At 42.5% G+C, this 18,657-nt stretch overlaps 1 protein-coding gene across 5 annotated transcripts in view; it reads left to right on the top strand.

Moving 5' to 3' along the window:
- Positions 1-18,657, top strand: part of LOC107077938 (uncharacterized) — a 129,580-nt gene that overhangs the window by 89,432 nt on the left and 21,491 nt on the right. For all 5 annotated transcript variants that reach the window (XM_069192815.1, XM_069192814.1, XM_069192817.1 and 2 more), the window contains 2 exons: positions 1,749-1,835; positions 7,049-7,318. In XM_069192815.1, the coding sequence (XP_069048916.1) occupies positions 1,749-1,835; positions 7,049-7,318 (357 nt within the window). The remainder of the gene's footprint in view (positions 1-1,748; positions 1,836-7,048; positions 7,319-18,657) is intronic.

The following is an 18,657-nucleotide window of genomic DNA, read 5'->3' as shown; positions in this document are numbered from 1 at the left end:
GAGTCAAGACCTTGGTTTAATGTCTGGCGTAAAGGATGACATCTCGCATAGGGCCTTGATCGGAAAATTCTGGTCCCGAAGGAAGAGCACCACTAACGGCAGCAGCCTGGTTTTCCCACCCCAGGACTGACCAGGTCCATCCTTGCTGAGCTTTTAAAATCTGACTCAATCAGGCTGCGAGGTGGTCCTGCACCCATTTGTGAAAATGGGATTTCACAAAGTGTCATTTCTGGTGTAAGGGGCGTTCCTGAAAGGGCAGTGGCGAGGGAGAGCCAGGAGGAGAATCTCAGTGCCCTTCAGGCGTCGTATGGAAAGTGGAGATAAAATGGACATAATTGGAGATTAAATCCTGCTGGGGATTTCCTTTGGCTGCTCCTGTCCCACTTGTCCTCTGGAGCACTGGAGCACTTCGCTGAAGAGCTGTTCAGCTATTGCTGAGGGACATACTGAGAGGCTTAGCAGAAGAATCAGATCCAGGCTTGTGAGATCGCCGACAAAAACCTCCTTCTCAGCCAGCAGGATTGGCAGAGAAATGCTCTGCAGTATCCCCCCCAAAAAAACCCACGTAAAATACCAGATGTATTTTAAATGATTATCCCTCGCTTTGTGCTGAACAGTTATTCCATGGATTTTACATCTGCTGCAGGAGTCTTTAACACAGATCCACAGTGATGGCACAGGTAGAGATTATTTGTTGCCTGGAACAAGAGACAAAAATCCTGATGACTTTCTTCTTTTCGATTTGACAGGGTATCAGCTTGAAAGTCATATGATGGAAGAGGTGTCAATGACATCAGTAATCAGGAACTTACTGTTTGACAATCTAGTATGTATGTTCATGACACAGTGCCATCTGCTCATAAGAACTAAAATGCCCAGGGTCCTGTGAAATGGCCCTGGACAGAGTGGCCTGTGGCTCAGGATCTGTTTCTGTGGCTGGAAGGTTGCCGGTTCGAATCCCGTGGCCGGCAGAGGAATCCTCCTCTGTTGGGCCCCTGAGCAAGACCCTTCACCCCAGCTTCTCCAGGGGTGCCGTATAAATGGCTGACCCTGCGCTCTGACCCCAGCTTCTCTCCCTGTCTGTGTGTCTCATGGAGAGCAAGCTGGGGTATGTGAAAAGACAAATTCCTAATACAAGAAATTGTATATGGCCAATAAAGGGATCTGATCTCTCTCCCTTAAGAAATTATAAAATGTAAATATGGAGGCATCGGTATTGTTGCAGGCATGAGTTTTACACAAGACAAAGTGTAAGTTGGACTAAAAAGAAATTGCACTTTACTTTTCTAATGTTGTTTAAGATAAAACAAACCTGATCCCGTGTAGTTTGGCATGTACTGTACAACACAATTTGCAATGTCCTGCCTCAACAGGTGAAAAGGTTTTCTGTTAGCAGAGTACTGGCTTTTTGAGATCTTTCTTCACCGAATCAATTGTATGCAGGGTACTGTAAAGAGGTCTGCAGTGAGCTCACACCTGAAGAAGGCTCCACAGCCGAAACGTTGTGTTTTCTTTCTTCTTTTTTTCAGCATGGAATAACCTTCTTCAGTACTGGAGTCTCAATACTACTGTGATGGCAGTATACAATAAGTGACTTGCACTGAATTTTAAGAAATTTGGTTTTGCATGCTTCAAGTGCTGGAAGTGTTTATTGGTTTCTTCATTTAAGTTCACTTTTCAGGATGTAAACAAAAATCAGTCGTTGCTTTATTCCAGAAGTCCTTCTGATTTCCCTTATTCTCTCCCAGATCTCTGTGGGAAGGCATCGGAAATGGTGTGCAGAGAGGATGAACTCACAAAACCTGCACAGCAGAGTCACCACGAAGGAGCAGCTGGTGAGCAGTCCTGTCTTACTGCGCCTGGGGTCAGCTTCCCACTCTGGCATCCTTTTCTGCGTTTGCACCTTCTGCAGATAAACTGTTGTGCTCTGACTCTGTGCCACCAAAAGTGTTATATTCAGATGCAGGAGAACAGTAAAACAAACAGTTTTAAAGTTGCATGTTAAAAAAAGCCTTTTAACAAGAATCCTAAGCACCAAAATGTAGATTTGCACCACAGGGAGAAAGCCTCTGGTTGCTGGGAAAAGAACCATCTAGATTCTGCAGCGATTAAAACAGTGAAGGGCTCAGATCCGGTGGACGAGCCCTCTGCCGCACTGCGACGCCGATGGTCTGTGTTGTTTCAGTACAATGGCTTTAAGAACCCAAAGACATGGCCAGGACCCATGAAATGGATCGTTAAAAGGTCTGCCCCAGTCTGAACAAACACACGAGAAAGAGCCCAGCAAACCTCTGCCGCATTTCTGCTGAACATGCTAGCTCGCTTTTAGAATAACAATGCGCCGCTTGAAAAAACAGGTGCAAAGCCAAACAATCCATCAGAAAAGGGAGGTTGTGCATTGAAAAGATAGGAAATTGCATTTAAAACCAAGAACAGGAGGCACTCCTTTACACTAAGGGTTGGGGGAGGGGGGTATGGAACAAGCCGTCCAGTCATTTTGACAATGGTGGCAACTGGGATTCTTTCAAGAGTTAGCTGGATGATCGTCAGATTGATTAGGTACTCACCACCCAGTGAGCTACATTGGATGAGTAGCTTAATCTCTTAATTGGGTTCTTATTCTTTTACATTTTTCTGAAGAAGGAGGAGACATCAATTTTTTTTAAAAGGCTAACGACACACTTAACTTTGCATTGTTAGTCTTTTTTTACTCCTTACTTATCTTTGTAACATTTTCTTTGTATGTTCCTTAAAATATTATTAACTGACCATATATTGACGGTAAAATGTAATTACATAACTCTTTAAATTTTACATTAGCTGTACTTGATTAACAAAACCGATATTACTAAACCAACATTTTGTGAACAAAACCTTTTCATCAGAAAGGGGCCAGTTAGTGGGGTAAACAAAGCCTTATTTATCCTTTCTGACTTTAATTAACAAAACATTGCCACCATATTTTTTTCATGGGTTTTTTAATTCTATTAGGATGCAGGGGACTTTGCAGGCCGAGCATTTATTGGTGTGTTTAGCATTCAGCTGTTACTTAAGATGTTAAAGTGCAAATAAATGTTCTAATCAATAGGCCACAAAGCCGACTAATCTGGACTGACCCACAATTTGTTAAGGACGCTTTGGAGACATGGCAAGATTAAGTGCATAAAGGAGATAAACACTGGGGCAGAGATTAAAAGTGTTAAGGGTAGGATTGCTTCGCCCTAGACCACACACTGACAGTGGATATTCTGTAGCTATTGTCCTGAAATCCTTCACGTTTTACACACCCGCAGCGGGTACTTTGATTGGCACTTGTCAGGACTGATAGAGAGACCATGATGCTTTGGGAATGAGGAGGCCGAACCTGTCAAAGGCTTCAGAAGTCAAAGGACAGCAGCCCTCCTCCCCCCCCCCCCAACCACCTCCTGAATAATTTGTGGGTTTTCTCCCACCTCCTTTTTTTTCCAAGGCTGAAATAAAGCTCTGGGTGGCATCCCAAAGAGACTGCTACTTTGTTGAAGCTCAGCTCCGGGATTGTCTTGGCTCGCTCCCTTTGAATCCAGCTCCCATCCCTTTTTCAGACATATAAAGAAAGAGATACAACTTAGATCTTCTTTCATTTTCTTGATGGTCTCCAGCGGTGGTTCAGGCCGGGAGAGGGCTGGAGATGGGATTTAACTGGGCCTCTCTCGGACAGATCCACCTATCTGCCCCTTTCAGATGGCTGTGTTGGTATGGAAACCAAGCCTGAGTGTTTGAGACGACCTCCCATCCGTTCAGGACCAATTCAGTTGCTTCCAGCTGTAAACAATCGAGCACAAAGAGAACTGAGTGCTGATCTGTCATTTCATAAAGCTGACAAATGACAAAACACAAAACTGGGAATTTGTATATTAAGAGAAATTTAGTACATTTTTTAGTATATTGTATAATAGTAGTACTTATTTAGTATAATAATGGATACTAAAGGTAAAAAAATCTGTCAAAGAGCTTATTATGCCCCTCCAGAGCAGAAACGAGCAGTCCATAATACACTTGTATGTGTTTTGTTTTTCTTCTTTAACTTTTTATTGTACTTTTTTGGTCTTTTTCTTTACTCATGATTTACAGCTTCCTTCAGTTTGGAAAGGCGCTTTATAAACAAAAGTAAATTATTGTTGTTATTGTTATTAGGATCATTTGAGAGGTAAAGTGCCATATAAATGTAAGAAAATCAACAATTATTAATGGAATGGTGTCAAGGAGAATGACTGCATGAATACCATAACATTTTGCTTTGTTTGCATTATCACTGGAAATCTCTACCAATAATAAAATTGATAGAACCCTTTCTATTAAACATTACAGTTTTTTTTTAATTTACAACCACTGATTCACTCTGCAATATTACATTTTACAGAATCAATGATCAAAAGTAAAGGGCACAATTTAGTGAATATTTTAAAAAATACTGATTTCCAGAAGAGTTTGTTATAATTCTTTCTCCCATGTTTTATATGTAGTACAGTAGGTGTATCATTTGCTGTTAGTGATTTTGCATCAGATAACCCTCTTTTGACATACTTATTTCTTACCTAACTGCAGTGAGTAGAGTGAGATTGATTCTGATCCTGGATCAATTCAGTATCTGCCCTGTTTATCACTCTGTGCTGCATTGTGCTTTAGCAGACCTCGTCTCAAGGTGAACCGACTGTCAGCTGAAACCCAGGGGTGCCGCAAAGGTCTCTAAGCATTGCAGGTCAGATAGGGGTCGTGGCTGTTACTTCCCTTAGTAACCAAGACCATCTCAGTGATGTGCGTTTATACAGACAGTTATATACCGTAGACTCAGCACACAGATATAATGATTTGCTATTATGGGATATGGATCAGAAAAGGTCTGCTTTCATTAAATACATCTGAAATGCAAAATATTCAAGAAGCACAGTGTTCGGTGATCAGCCAGGAACACCTAATGAAAAAATAGCATTTAAAGTTTTTTTTTTCTAATTTAACTTATCTAGGTTAAAATTGCTGCTTGACCGCTGCTGTGGAAAAAAAACAGCAGTAAAGGTTTAATGGATGATGTTGTGGATCAACAGTGAAAAACACTATATGTTACTTCTAAAGAGAGACAGAGCTGTGTACATACAGTATGACAATATTGGAAACGAAGGATTAGAGTACTGACATTTCTGGCTAGGATGAATTGTACTGTATAGTAAAGTAACAGCCTAATTTACCGCTGCTTGTTAAGGTGGGGTTGATTGTTTTCATTTATTTGAAATCTCGTTAAAATCCTGAATACAGAAGTTTAGTTATTATTTATCACTGCCATCTCAGTTCAGAGATTATTTTGGGTGTTATTGTCTGAACCCTTTCTTGTGCAACAGCATGCTTTCTTATTGTTTGGTGATAAAAAATATTTATTTTAAAGTTCCAACATCATGACACGAGGCTTGTATTTGATGTTTCACTTTTATTAATGCAACACGCACAGAGGAATAAAACATCACATTACAAACATCACAAAACTACCAAACTGTGTTGTATAAGTCTTGAAAAACTCAGGTAAGAACATATCAAAGAGGCCCGTCTGTTTATTTTGCCTGTTTCTTAAAAGAGACCAAGGTATCAAGCTTTAATGACATGACTGGAAGCCTGTTCCATACTCCCACCACCATTTGTGTAAACATGTGCCCCTCGTTCTCACTTTTACATGCACTTCATCTTAGGTTCCACCTGTGTCCTCCGGTTCATGGCTCTCTGTTGATGCAGACTTTATACGGCATTTCTGCAAAGAAGCCACAACAAATAGCCTACAATCAGAACTTTGTCATATTTTTCCATGAGAAAATGCTCGAAGAAAAGATTAGTAATTAATGTCTTTAAAGATAACCTAAGATTGGACTAAAAAGGTTTGGTTCCTTCATTACTTTAGGACTGGTAATATATATGGTTGCTCTTCTCTGAACTGAACCTTTATTTACACAGGGACCAAAATGTACACAGTATTCTAAATGAGGTCTTACTAGTGCATTATACAATTTTGTAAACGATCCCTTGATTTAAACTATATGCTTTTAGCAATATACACTAACATTATTTTCCTTTTTAGTGCTTCCCTACATTGTCTGGAAGATGTAAACGATGCGTCAATATAAACACTCAAGTCTCTCTCATAATAGCCTCTTTAAAATCAGCGTTTCCCATTTTGTATTCATGGCTTTAGTACATTTTTAACATTAAATGTCATGAGCCAGGAAGGCATGGTGGCTCATTGGTCAGCAATGCTGCCTCACAGAGCTGGAGCTCCGGGTTGAAATCATGGGGTGCTGTCCGTGTGGAGTTTGCATGTTCTCCCCGTGTTCATGTGGGTTTCCTTCCACTGTCCAAATGCACTGGTAGGTTAATGGGCTTCCGGGAAAACATGTCCTGGAGTGAGTGTGAGTGAGTGTGAGTGTGTCTCTCTGCCCTGTGATGGACTGGCGTCCCTTACAGGACATATCCTGCCATGTGCCCGGTGCTTGCTGGGCTCCCCTGTGATCCAGAATATGAAGAAGAAACTAGAAAATGGATGGATGGTTAGACGCCATCAACCAGGTTTTCATCCAGTTTTCAATTTGATCTAAATCTTATTTTATCATCCTCTGATGTTTTGACAGAGTTTGCTGTAGCCTCATGTAGAGCACAGCTGGCAGCAACAGACAAGTACGATTAGGCGGAGTGGCGGCTCTGTGGCTCAGGATCTGCGCCTGTGGCTGGAAGGCTGCCGGTTCAAATCCCGTGACCGGCAGAGGAATCCTACTCCGTTGAGCCCCTGAGCAAGGCCCTTAGCCCCAAATGCTCCAGGGGTGCCGTACAATGGCTGACCCTGTGCTCTGACCCCCAGCTTCTCTCCCTGTCTGTGTGTCTCATGGAGAGCAAGCTGGGGTATGTGAAAAGACAAACTCCTAATACAAGAAATTGTATATGGCCAATAAAGTGATCTTCATCTTAAAATTGTCCGACAGCAGAGCAAGCCCCACCAGCACACATTCCCAGATCTGCCGCGCGCTGTCTTTTCCAGGCGGTGTGGATAGGAGTGTCCTGGGAAGGAGGGAGCCCAGCTCCGGTCCAGGCTGCGTGGGGATGAGTGAGAGGGCTGCTGAGGGAGGAAGAGATTGGCGGAGATGCAGAAGGAGGCGTCCGAATCAGGATCTGGAGGAGGAGGAGGAGAGACGGAGACGGGCAGAGGAGAGGAAGGCCAAAGTCCTCCACATCTACACCAAACTCCAGGAAAACAAGTCCTCAGTGGCCCGGGCCGCCAGCTCCATGTGCTTCTCTCAGTTCGAAGACTGTAAGTCTCTCTTCACACGATTCAACAACAGTACATTCCAGCTCACTTCGATACCTCCATGAGGCTTTAAACTTCTGTTGTCGGATACCTTAAAACAAACTTCTTTCCCCTGTTTTTTTATTTTAAATGTTAAAGCAGTAGACCTTACTGATACACGGGGTAAAAAAAAAAATGGCACCATGAAGAAAGGGGTCGTGTACCATCATCTGTCCTCGCTTGGAGTTTAGTGTAATTACAATAATCTGGAGTTGTCCTGCAGCTGTTGTGCAACTGTGCTACCTTGCAACATGCAGAAGCCTTCAGTGCACCTAATGCCAAATCAGCAGCATGTTTCCTGCAGCTGCCCTGCAGGAGTAAGCTGGCCAAAGAGAAGACTGTACCTCCTGGCCAGCAGAGCACTCCTGGCCAGGGCAGATCTCTCCTCTGAGCCCCAGGGCTCAGGCTGACCCGGACCCACCTGCTGCTTCTGCACATGAAGCTGAGTGCTCTTCACACTTTGTTAAAAACGTTACACTTCTTCGCCATCCCTTTGATTAGAACACAACTTCTTGTTAAATTATATTAGTTGTGGGTATAAATAAACACCTTCATTTGAGAACTCCAAAGAACAGCTTGTATTTGCTGCTAGGTTGCGCTGTGTTGCCAGAATAAAAGGAATAAAATTCAAGCCCTCAGTACTGCTAAAACAGAATCAGAAACTCTGCGCAGAAAGGCAGCGACTGAAATGAACCGCTTGAGAGTACATTTTTATATATACAATTTCAGATCTACTTAAAGGCTTTATTTCTGTTTGTTGTTTTACTTGTCAAACTTTGTCGATGAGTTCAGTGCAAACTGAAAAAATAAGCACATCTTAACTGTTTCTGAGCTTGATCACAACGGTGTGCTGCTCACTGCCTGTCCTGAGTGGGGTGGGTTTAATAAAATTTGCCGTTCTTCAATGGGCCTGATTGCAGTGTGAGCACAATCACAGCAATCACGCCTGATTAAAGGATCTGGCAGCAGTCCTGCCACATGCCCACTGTATATTATTGCACGGTTTTAGAAAACAAAGAAGGAAGAAAGATAAGCTCATCGATTTGGCGATAAGAGTCCTTGCGAGCTCATTTCCTCTTCTTTTGTTTGCGGAGAGCCTGCACACGCCGTGGAAGAAACAAAAACAAAATGAAAGATCGCCTAGCTTGTTGTTGTTAAGTCACAGGAATTACCACTGAAAACAGTTCATAATCTCACCACACGCCACGTACACCAATTTTCTAATTACCCGACCCTTTTCACCTTCTGAAGTCCGATCTCCTGAAGCGGGGTGCTTCATCGTGGCCGCGAGGGTGGGTCGTGGTTGTTTGAGGCTGTCTGCTGTTCGCGTGCTGAAGCCAAACGTTTGTACTCAGAAAGTGATCTTTCGCCGTGCACACTGCAGTGATCCTGTGAAATCCTTTATTTTAAGAAACCTTTTGGTGCAAGCAAAGCACACTATACAGTACAATATACTGTAGTCTTCTGTTTACAATGATAGAAGAGCACTTTGTAGTTTTAAAGAGCCCTTTGAACTGACTAAGCTGAGCAATGCTCTCACTGCTTTATCAGGAAAAAGGTGTCATTCTCTTGGGGGTAATCAATCTTTATTTTGCTTTGTCAGAAACAGGACAAGTCCACAGATTCTGCAGTGTAAACACTAATGGATGTACTGGAATCATTAGATCATATTTCTTTCTGCAGTGGGAGTTTCACAGTTATAATAATAATAATTGCTTACACTTATATAGCGCTTTTCAGGACACTCCACTCAAAGCGCTTTACAGGTAATGGGGACTCCCCTCCACCACCACCAGTTAAAGCATCTCTGCTGTGATTCATCATTTCAAAAGCCCACTGCTGAAGACTCAGGACACGATTTACAGAGTGACTGTGGCCAAGTTGAACGGTCCACACAACTCTTGCTACACTGGTATTTGGAAAACAACAAGGCACAGTTCCAGGTTATGTGTTTTGTTTCCTTAAAAACAAACTAAAATTTGATGGCATGAGGGATTGTGTTCCCTTTCCTTCCTTCTTGTACATTAGTAGAATCACAGTATCGTAACCTAATCTATTACAGTAATAGTAATATTTAGCGATATCTTAAGACAGTATCAAGGGCCATTTTCAGATAATTCTTCTTTTCAAGTCTTTCTGTGTTTAATAAGGCAATAATAATGTTATCATTAGTTCTGTGGGCTGCTGGGTAACAGTAAATAACTGTCCTTGTGTTGCAGTATTTAGTATAGTTAGGGCTGTGGGGCTCTGGACTCCCACCTGGAGGGCTGCAGGCTCAAATCCAAGATGTTGGAGTCACAGCTATTGCAACCTTGAGTGAGGTATGGCATTGGCCAGCTTGCCCCCAATCCACCCTGTTGTATAAACCAGCACAAAAATGTGTCTATAGAAATAATTAATTGGAATTATCTCTATACATTATTTTGGAGAAATGCATCGGCCAAATCAATCATTAAAAATAGTTTCAGGGAATCTCAGTTGTCAGTGTCTGAAATCTCGCCCTGAGTTCAAAGTAAATCATTCACTCACAAGTTACAAAAGCAGTATATGGTGTTGGCTTTCCATTGCGTGGATGAGACACACTCCTCTGGCAGTCCACAGCTGGGCAGAGGGCAGTCATTTTGACATAATTTGGCCCCAGTGAATGACAAAGGAGTTTTCTCCTCAAGCCATTCCTCTATCACCTGTGATATTAATGACCCAGCTCCCGTGATGAGTGTTAATCACAATGGGTCTGACTGCTGTTTTCAGCACATGCATGGTATATTCATCTGAGTCATTTGTGAACATAGCTCATCATTATTAAGTGAAAGCCATTAATGGTTGGTGGTAATCGGTCTTAATTGGCATCTACCCCCCCCCCCCCCTCAAGCTGCAGGCAAACCCAAAGAAAAAGAAAATAATCCACGAGCAGTGCACTTGAATTAGACTTGGCCTTGGGTGTTCTTCCTTCCTGGCTCCCCGGCGTGTTTGTTTAGCTGAGGAGCCCACGAGGAAAGGCAAGAGGCTTCGCTAGATGCTGCAGGCAAGCCTTTTCTCCTGATGCCCTGCGTGATGAATCCCAACGCCTCGTTAAATACATTGATTGCATTTCAATGTGCTTATGTACCTGTACCCCACTGTGTGCACGAGAGCAGCCCAAGCGGTCTCACTTTAAGCAGGAGGAAAGCGTGCAAGATGCGATGTTCACAATCCAGGGACAACACTGGCAGCCTTCCAGTCCTTGGTGGTTTCTTCCTGCTGTTGAGCCCCAGATACCAGAACTACCGTATGTACTGAAGTGGTAACGCTCAAGTGCTTCCTACCTGTTTCTGCTGTTGTTATTACAGTCCTGAATAGCTCCATCAAAAATGAAAACACCCCTGTTATGAGAGTGAGCATTCAATGAACAAAAACGAAGCTCTTTTAGTGCGTGTGATACCGAGCTTTTGTGCAGCCGGTGTTTGCACAGCCTCTAGTTGGGAGTACCTTAATGCACTTGACATTAGCTCATAATTACTGGGCAAACAAACAACACCGCTATTGATAAGCAGAAGTGTAGCACATGTTTGGCTTCTTTGAAGAAAGGTAAAAAAAAAAAAATTCTGTCAAAGAGCTCATTATCCTGGTCCAGAGCAGAATTGAGCCGTCCACAATACACTTATTAATGGCACAATGTCAAGGAGAACGGCTGCAATAATAGCGTATAATTTTGCTTTGTTTGCATTATCACTGGAAATCTCGCAGCCAGTGACTGCAGGCCAGCCCCTCCGCGCAGGCTGCTGCGTGTGCCAGTGTTTACGACTTCATTCTGCTCCTTCCCGTTTCAACACACAAACAGGGAGCCGCTTGCTGACAGGGCGGTGAAAAGGCGCTGACGTGGGGCTCCGCCAGCCGTGGGCGACTTTCCACACCGCGCGCCGCTCGGGGGGGCGGGGAACCGGCTCGCCCCGAGCCGAGCGAGCACTGCGCGTGTCCTCTGTCCAGCTGGCGGCGCCGTTCTTTAGATCAACTCTCTTGCAGGATGTAAAGTTACCTTCAGTTCTCACGATTCCACTCCAGGCTTCATCATTCAAATGTATGATGATGATGATGATGATGATGATGATGATGTATCCACACAGCAAATGCACAGCATGGGGGTTTAAACTAGTTTAAAAGTTTGAATCCAGGCTTGAACATCTGCCAATTCCAAAGTCAGGCTATATCCTTGAAACAGAACATTTACCCCTATACTGTAAGTACAAAAGTTCTACCTTGTCCATGTTGACTATCCCATAGGTACAGGGGGTCCTCAAGTGTAGCCCTTTTGTTTTGAATAGCCTCACACGTACCAGACGTCAGACATGTCTGTACTCCACTCAGTTTTGTCCCCCACTTTCTGGCTTTAGTAAGTTTCCCGTCGAGGGCCACAGCCCCAGTCTTGGGCGAATCTGAGAAAGAGGAACAAGTCAAGGAGCTGTGCCGATGGCTTGTGAGCGCCACTTCTCGTTTCTTAATGTGAAAAACGTATATTGTCATCAGGCCCTGTCTTATGTGCTTTTCTCTTATGTGCTAACACTTATGCTGTGCTAAAGTATAGAAGCTTATCTTTCTTCAGCCGGAGGTAGTGTATGATGTTGATTTCTTCACTGCTGACCTCCTGAGTTACTGTACATTATCATCTCATTGATCAACTACTTCGCTTTCATTATCTACATTCCAAACTTTGTTCTGAGACACCTCACATCTGTTTCTTGTGGCCTCAAATGCAAGATTTCTTTCTGTTTTTAAACGAGGTGCTTACTTCCTCCTGATCGTTTCCTTCACTGATTTCTGAAAGCTCTGTGGCCACTGGTGTCTAGCCTCTGGTTCACTTTGTCGCGGTGTGTTGTGTGCTTTCAGCAGAGCCTCTTTAAACTGTTACCACCCCCTCTCTGCTGATTCCATAGCTATCTCATCCCCTCTACTGCTGTTCAATGCTGTGGCCTCCTGTGCCCAGGTGCTCTTTTTGATGTGCAGTGCTACACCCCACCTCTTCCACCCATCCTCTCCCTTCAGGAGTAGAGGATGCTGCGTATCCACTACTGTTCTGTTTGTCATCATCATTCTCTGTCAGCCACAAGTCGCATGCGAGGTGTATCTTGAGCGTGGAGTACCTTGACTTCCTGTTTGAAGTACTGTCAATGTCGTGAACTGAAAGTCAGACTTCTTAACTTCCTGGCGCGAAGGAGGAACATCTACTAAGAAATATTCAGCCAAGACTCACATCTCACAGCGACTACCTTTGTCTGGGAGAATTTTCTTCCCTGAAATTCTCTGAGTATTCCTGTTCCCCTGGGCTAGTTTTGCTCTGTTCGGCTTGTCTGTGAAAGCAGAACTCTTGTTCATCTCCCAGCATACTCTGTCAGATATGGGATGAACCTTGAAAGGTGATGAATTTCATGTGAGCCTCCTGTTTGTGATTTCTTGGGTGAGATTCCCGGGGAGCGGTTTACCTGAATAGAGGGTGTCGGCGCCCTCTTGCAGGTGGAGGCCGAATTACAGGCATCCTTCACTACCAACCTGTAAAACAACATAATGTTTCAGTGATTCCAACCGCAATTGAAGTGCTGCGTTATAGAATTCCATAATTTATGTCTGTCTTCCTTTCTTTCCTTCATTTAATTGGTTTTACTGCACCACTGTACCTGAGTGAGTGGTGGTTTTGTAAAAGGAATTAATTTTTCCAGGATGTTCATCTGTTGTCTATGCAGCAGGCAAAACTTGCTACGCACTTACTGCACAGTGTCAGGGAATTCCATATGAAATAAAAAATAGGAAAATTAATTATGCAGAAATGAATTAAGCTTTATTTCAACACCACTCAATGAACGATCCTTAAAGAGCACTTTAAAAAAGATCTCTGGGCATTTGTAACTCTATGCCTGAGAAGCAAAGAGTGAAGAACAAAGTGGAAATCTTTAATGAAAACTTGTGTTTTTATTAACTTCTCGTATTTGGTGATTTTTATTATTGCACAGATTTTCTGTCCCAAATTGTCTGTCAGTGGACAAGTATCAGGGAACAAGACTGTCAGACCTTCTTGAGGGATCACAGAAACCATATCTTCACAGAACCTATATATTTGCAGAACTCGCACTGCCACACGTCCACGACACTCTCAGCAAGCATCCCAGCATGCTCATCTCTCCCCAGTAGCTGGCTATTGGAAAACTGTATTATGCTTTAATCAGCGGTCTTGGCTCCTGTTTATGATCAAGTTAATTATAAAAAAATTCGATTGTTGAAGTGGTCCAGAAATGATGTCCACAATTTGTCGCCATCCACAAATAATTATCAGTCAATATTCACTTTTACCTCTGCTATTTTAAAGAGCCGGGCCAAGAATATAACCTATAGATGACCTCATAGATTTGTACAGAGAATTGGGGGCAATTCTGTAGAAACCTTTAACTTGTTTCTTAAAGGTTGCCAGTACAAATGGTACAATACTAAACTGAAATTCCTAAGCTTTTCAAGTCATTGTCTTAGACATGAATCAAAGTGTTGACTGTGGAAGAATGAGAAGAAAAGATTTCAAAGAAGGAGGTACACCATGCTGTTTTGTGTGGACCGTGTTCTGGCAGAAAAAAAGGGAATTTTCTAACTGCAGTTTGTAGACATAAATGTGTAAGCAGTCTTTTAAAAATCTGCAAATAAAAATAATTAAATACAATACTTTAGGCGCTACAACTGGATACTGTGGCTGCTCACACTTCCTGCATGACACAGTAAATTTAAAAAACAAATTGAAAAAATTGAAACCTTGGCTCCCTAAAATCAAATCTAGCAGGCCTATTATTCCTATTATTATCGGGGCTGAATTGCCTTTATTTCATTACGGATTACGTTTTTGCGAAATTACTCCTGGCTTTTCTCTATGTAGTCATTCTGCAGATTAACATTTTCTGGTAGACTGCACGTTAAAGGAGGCAACCTGTGTCCTCTAAGCGAAAGTAAAAAAGCCATCAAGCGCCGAAGTGTAATCAGATAAGGATATCAGGCCAGCATTAGTGTGTTAGCTTTGTCCAGGGCTCCAGCTTTCTCAATGGGCTGAAGCTCTCTCTTCATTTGTCACCCCAGCGCACCTTTTGTGTGGGTAATTTCCCATTGGTATTGCTCTGAGCTGCAAGTCGACTCGTCTCTTGCTTGAACTATTATTTCCTGCAAGCTTCGTGCATGTGTAATGAACCCCGAGAGGATTTACAAGCTTATCAAGGGAGAAAGTGTCGGTAAGAACTGATAAGGCCTTAAGACCACGGAGACAAAGAAATTTCCATTGCATCCAGCGAACGGACTGACTGCCGCTGAACTGATTTGTGAAAGATTTGATTGGGTTTCGCCAGATGTCTGAGTAGCTGATGTTTAGGAAAAGCCTCTGAATCCTGGTCGTTCGGGATCCAATCAGAACCATACTGATGTCCGAAAGGCCAGTCACAGTTATTTGCAAACAGATGTACAAGCTGGAGCTCTGGGTTTTGATCAATCAACCTTTAACAAGTAAACTTGACTAGATGTGAATATAATCTTTTTGCATGAAAAAAGGAAGTCGCTCTGTGCCTCATTTTGATGGCGGATTAGTGGATCAGTGCTATAGATGGAGGAAGCCAGCCGTAAATATTAAATAGCTAAGACCTCATTTTAAAATGCAGAATTGACCTCAGAAAAAGACAAAGAAAGTTCCTGCAGTTATTACAATACATTTAATGCTATTTTCAAACAATTAAATAGAATTTTCAAGATCTGATTCTTCATTCATAACCTAAATATTCAGAAGATGTAGCATATTTTGCAGTATTCCTTTTTAGGTGAAACATATGTATTTTAGGTAAAGACCTATTTAATATTCTTCAGCAGCTTCAGAAGCCTCATTGTTTCCCCAAAGCTGTCATGAAGTAAATCTGGAACACAAACTCCCTGGTTTTGAGTACAACCTGTAAAGGCTGAACTGAAACCAAAACAAAAACAATTTGAAAGAGAATAGTTTCATAAGATCAAAGCGTTAGATTCATGTTCTCAATTCCATTCAAAATTCTAAACACAAAACCCAGATGTCAATCTCTCCTGTTGAAATTCAAAATGAAATATTTGATTTATGTAAGCATCGTTACAATAATAAATGCTGTAAAATGACTCATGTAGTAGTTTACTCTAAAATACATTATAGCCCTTAACCCTGTGTAGTTGGGATGTATTTTAAAATGTTAAATAAGGATTCAACAAATGCTTCTCTAACACTTGTTTTACAGCTCCTTGCAGTACATTTCTTCTGATCTGTGTCTTTCTACAACTTTATCTCTGAGCTTGTTTTGAAAGCTCCTTAGTCTTCATGTTGAATCTTTGCTTTAAATACAGTGACTGAGGGACCTCTAAGAGACACATATATTTACTGTGAAAACATGAGAACAGCTATTATTGCACACAGATGGAGGACATACAACTAAGTGTGTGAGTTTTCAAATTACTTTTGAGCAGCGGAACTAATTTAGGTTTGCCATAGCAAAGGGAAAGAATACTTATGCAATTTTAGTTTGGATTTTTTCCTTGGCTTTCTTACAAGCATTTAACCTTCTTTCAGCCAGACAAGTGTTCAGGTTGAGTTTTCACAGTTGCAAGTTTTGATTAAAAATATTCACTATTAAAAATGTTCAATACATATACAATGCATCATCCAAAATGCAACATTATTTCAAATAAATGAATATTTTTGCAAGGCATAGGTAGGCATCTCACCTTCCTCATGACTGAGAACTTACTCTGCATCATGATGGAATCCTGACCGGCATTAAACCGGAATGGAGTGTGAGCTTAAGTCACATTTTGAGCTTCCCCAGTAATATCTAGGAAAGCAGCAGTGCGTTCAAAAGCACATCTCTTCTAATGCAATCGGTGTGAAACTTGTTTAAAAAGTATGGTTCACGTGGAATAATGACATCGAAGAATCATAAGCTTTGCGAGTGTTTACTGACTGTTTGGCTTAACCTCCTGGCCAGAGGACGAGACGGCTCAGCCCCCATCCAGAGAGAAAGGTTAAACCAGGTGGAGATGGGGAGGGGACAGGATGCAGGCAGCAAAACTCGAGTAGAGGCATGTGCAGTAAACACATACAGCATATACAGTATGTAGCACAAGTGGGTAATGGTTGTAATTTAAAACAGATGAGTGAGGTTGTCCTGCATTTCATTATCTCTCCTGAACTTCAGCTAAGATCTTCCACGAAAACGTTTAATTTGCAAGACTGATTGTCCTTCTTCGCCCAAAATCTGAAGATACAGTATGAACAGACAGACCTCAGCCCGGTTCCCCACGGGGACCCCTGGGTGAAAGGAGGGCCGCAGTCCAGGGATAGAGGAATGACCGAAGCCTTTGGTTTAGAAAAAAAACAACCTCTTTTTCGAGTGGCGAAACTATTGTCAAAAACAAAGTACGTAAGGGAATAAACCGCCACCAGCCAAAACGGCACCCAAAATTGAACTCTTTCCTTCCTGTAAAAATTCATGACTTACAAAGCAAGATTTGCTATTTGAATCGAATATATGAATCTGTCAAAGAAGTGGAGTGACGTGTTCTAGTTATTTATCTTCAGGGTCATTAGTTTAATGAGCACGTACAGTATTCGCCGGCAGCACAGAGGGGAATCAGGTGCCACATGATATCCAGCAATATGCTCAACAAGTAATTTCTCTCTGAATGGGAAGGTAATATGAGCCACTGTTGATGCCCTTTGCGCACCGTCAGGCCCTGACGCTATAATCAGGATGCTCACAGCCATCTCCTCACCTCACAAAGGGCGTAGCGGGTGCCAAAGGCAAAGGTACAAATTAAGAGCAGCGACTTCCCAAACCATGGCTGTGTAGTGGCCAATCTACCAAATACATTATTGTCAGGACTTTAATTACAGCGCGTGTCAGAATCCCCCGATAACATCATAATGTTATGATTCCTGAAAAGAAATGTTTTACTTAGGGAGCTAAAAAGCAGCTCAGGGTAAAAATCACATCCAAAGACAATCAAGCTGCTGTCATGTCAGCTGTTCAATTCAAAATAATTTCCTACGTTATTTCTTAAAGGTACAGGGCCTTGCACAAAGTATTCAAACCCTTCAGGGGTTTTCAGATGTTGCTGGATTATAAATGATACCAGCACACGTTTTTCCAATCTGTATTTGTATCGCACACTCACATGCTCAAACAGAATGTTTTTAAAGAGTAAATTAGTCTTTTTTTCAGCAGATATCCTGAAGAAAAATGCTGATTGGAAAACGATGTGTATCATCTGTATTCCAGCAACATTTGAGAACTTTTAAACGGTCTGAATAATTTTGCATTTTGTCTCCTGCCTCCCTCCTCCAACCCAGCTTCACCCGTACAGCTGCCCCTTGGTCACTGCGCAGTCTGCAGGGGGTCCCAGCCTCCTCGTCCTGTGGCCAGGGGGCTGGCCCTCACTGTCTGGGTCAGTGAACATCCTCAAACCTCGAATTCTTCAGTTTTGTTGTTCTTCATGCAATGTAACTTCTATCGACAATAAACAGTAAGGAGTACTAAAATGAAACTAGATAAAGAAAATCAATGAAAAAATAAGTGTCACTGTGCAACATCACTGTGTGACAGAAATGAAAACTGATATGATGCTGTTTGTCGACAAGTTTGTTGGGTGTCGGTGTAGTATTGTTCCTTGAAATACTGCACCAGAATTCGGAGCCCAACAGCGATTGCTTTGTTTGTCTGTCTGATACAAATGCCGTAAAGTTTTAAAAAAATGACCAACATGAGCTGCTGTTTCTCACCTGAGTCATGAAGACCGCCTTTTTGCTATCGGCATGATTGATGGAGTCCGGCCTGCGGAAGAAGGTGCCACAGTTTCTTCTTCAGCAATGAGCAGGTCAGTCCAGAGAGACCGGGAAGCTGGCTCTGGGAAGGACAGGGGTCACTCCACAAACTAGCACATCCACTTGCTACGTGTAATCACATTCAGACTGCAAAGGCTACAGCAGAAGAAATAGTCTGCTTATCAGCAGAACATTTGCAGCTCACTCTCTGCATGGATGGAGACCATTCAAGGTGGACAGCTGAGAGATTAAACAGTCTTCTTTTCCTGGCCCGGGACAATGTGGTTTTGCAAACAAGAAAGTGGCGGGGTGTCTTGTTCACAGATGAATGCCATTGTGCTCTTCACACACCTGAGGGCAGACAACTTGTTTGAAGAGGTTGCAGTGAGCGTTGTGTTGCTCAAGCCGTTCAGTGGGAGAGGGGGAACATGATGATGAAGGGACGCAAGACAGGGAATACCCTACTACTGATGAC

The sequence above is a fragment of the Lepisosteus oculatus genome, chromosome 7, assembly GCF_040954835.1.
Source record: "Lepisosteus oculatus isolate fLepOcu1 chromosome 7, fLepOcu1.hap2, whole genome shotgun sequence".
Taxonomy (NCBI): domain Eukaryota; kingdom Metazoa; phylum Chordata; class Actinopteri; order Semionotiformes; family Lepisosteidae; genus Lepisosteus; species Lepisosteus oculatus.
This window is presented reverse-complemented; position numbering and strand designations above follow the sequence as displayed.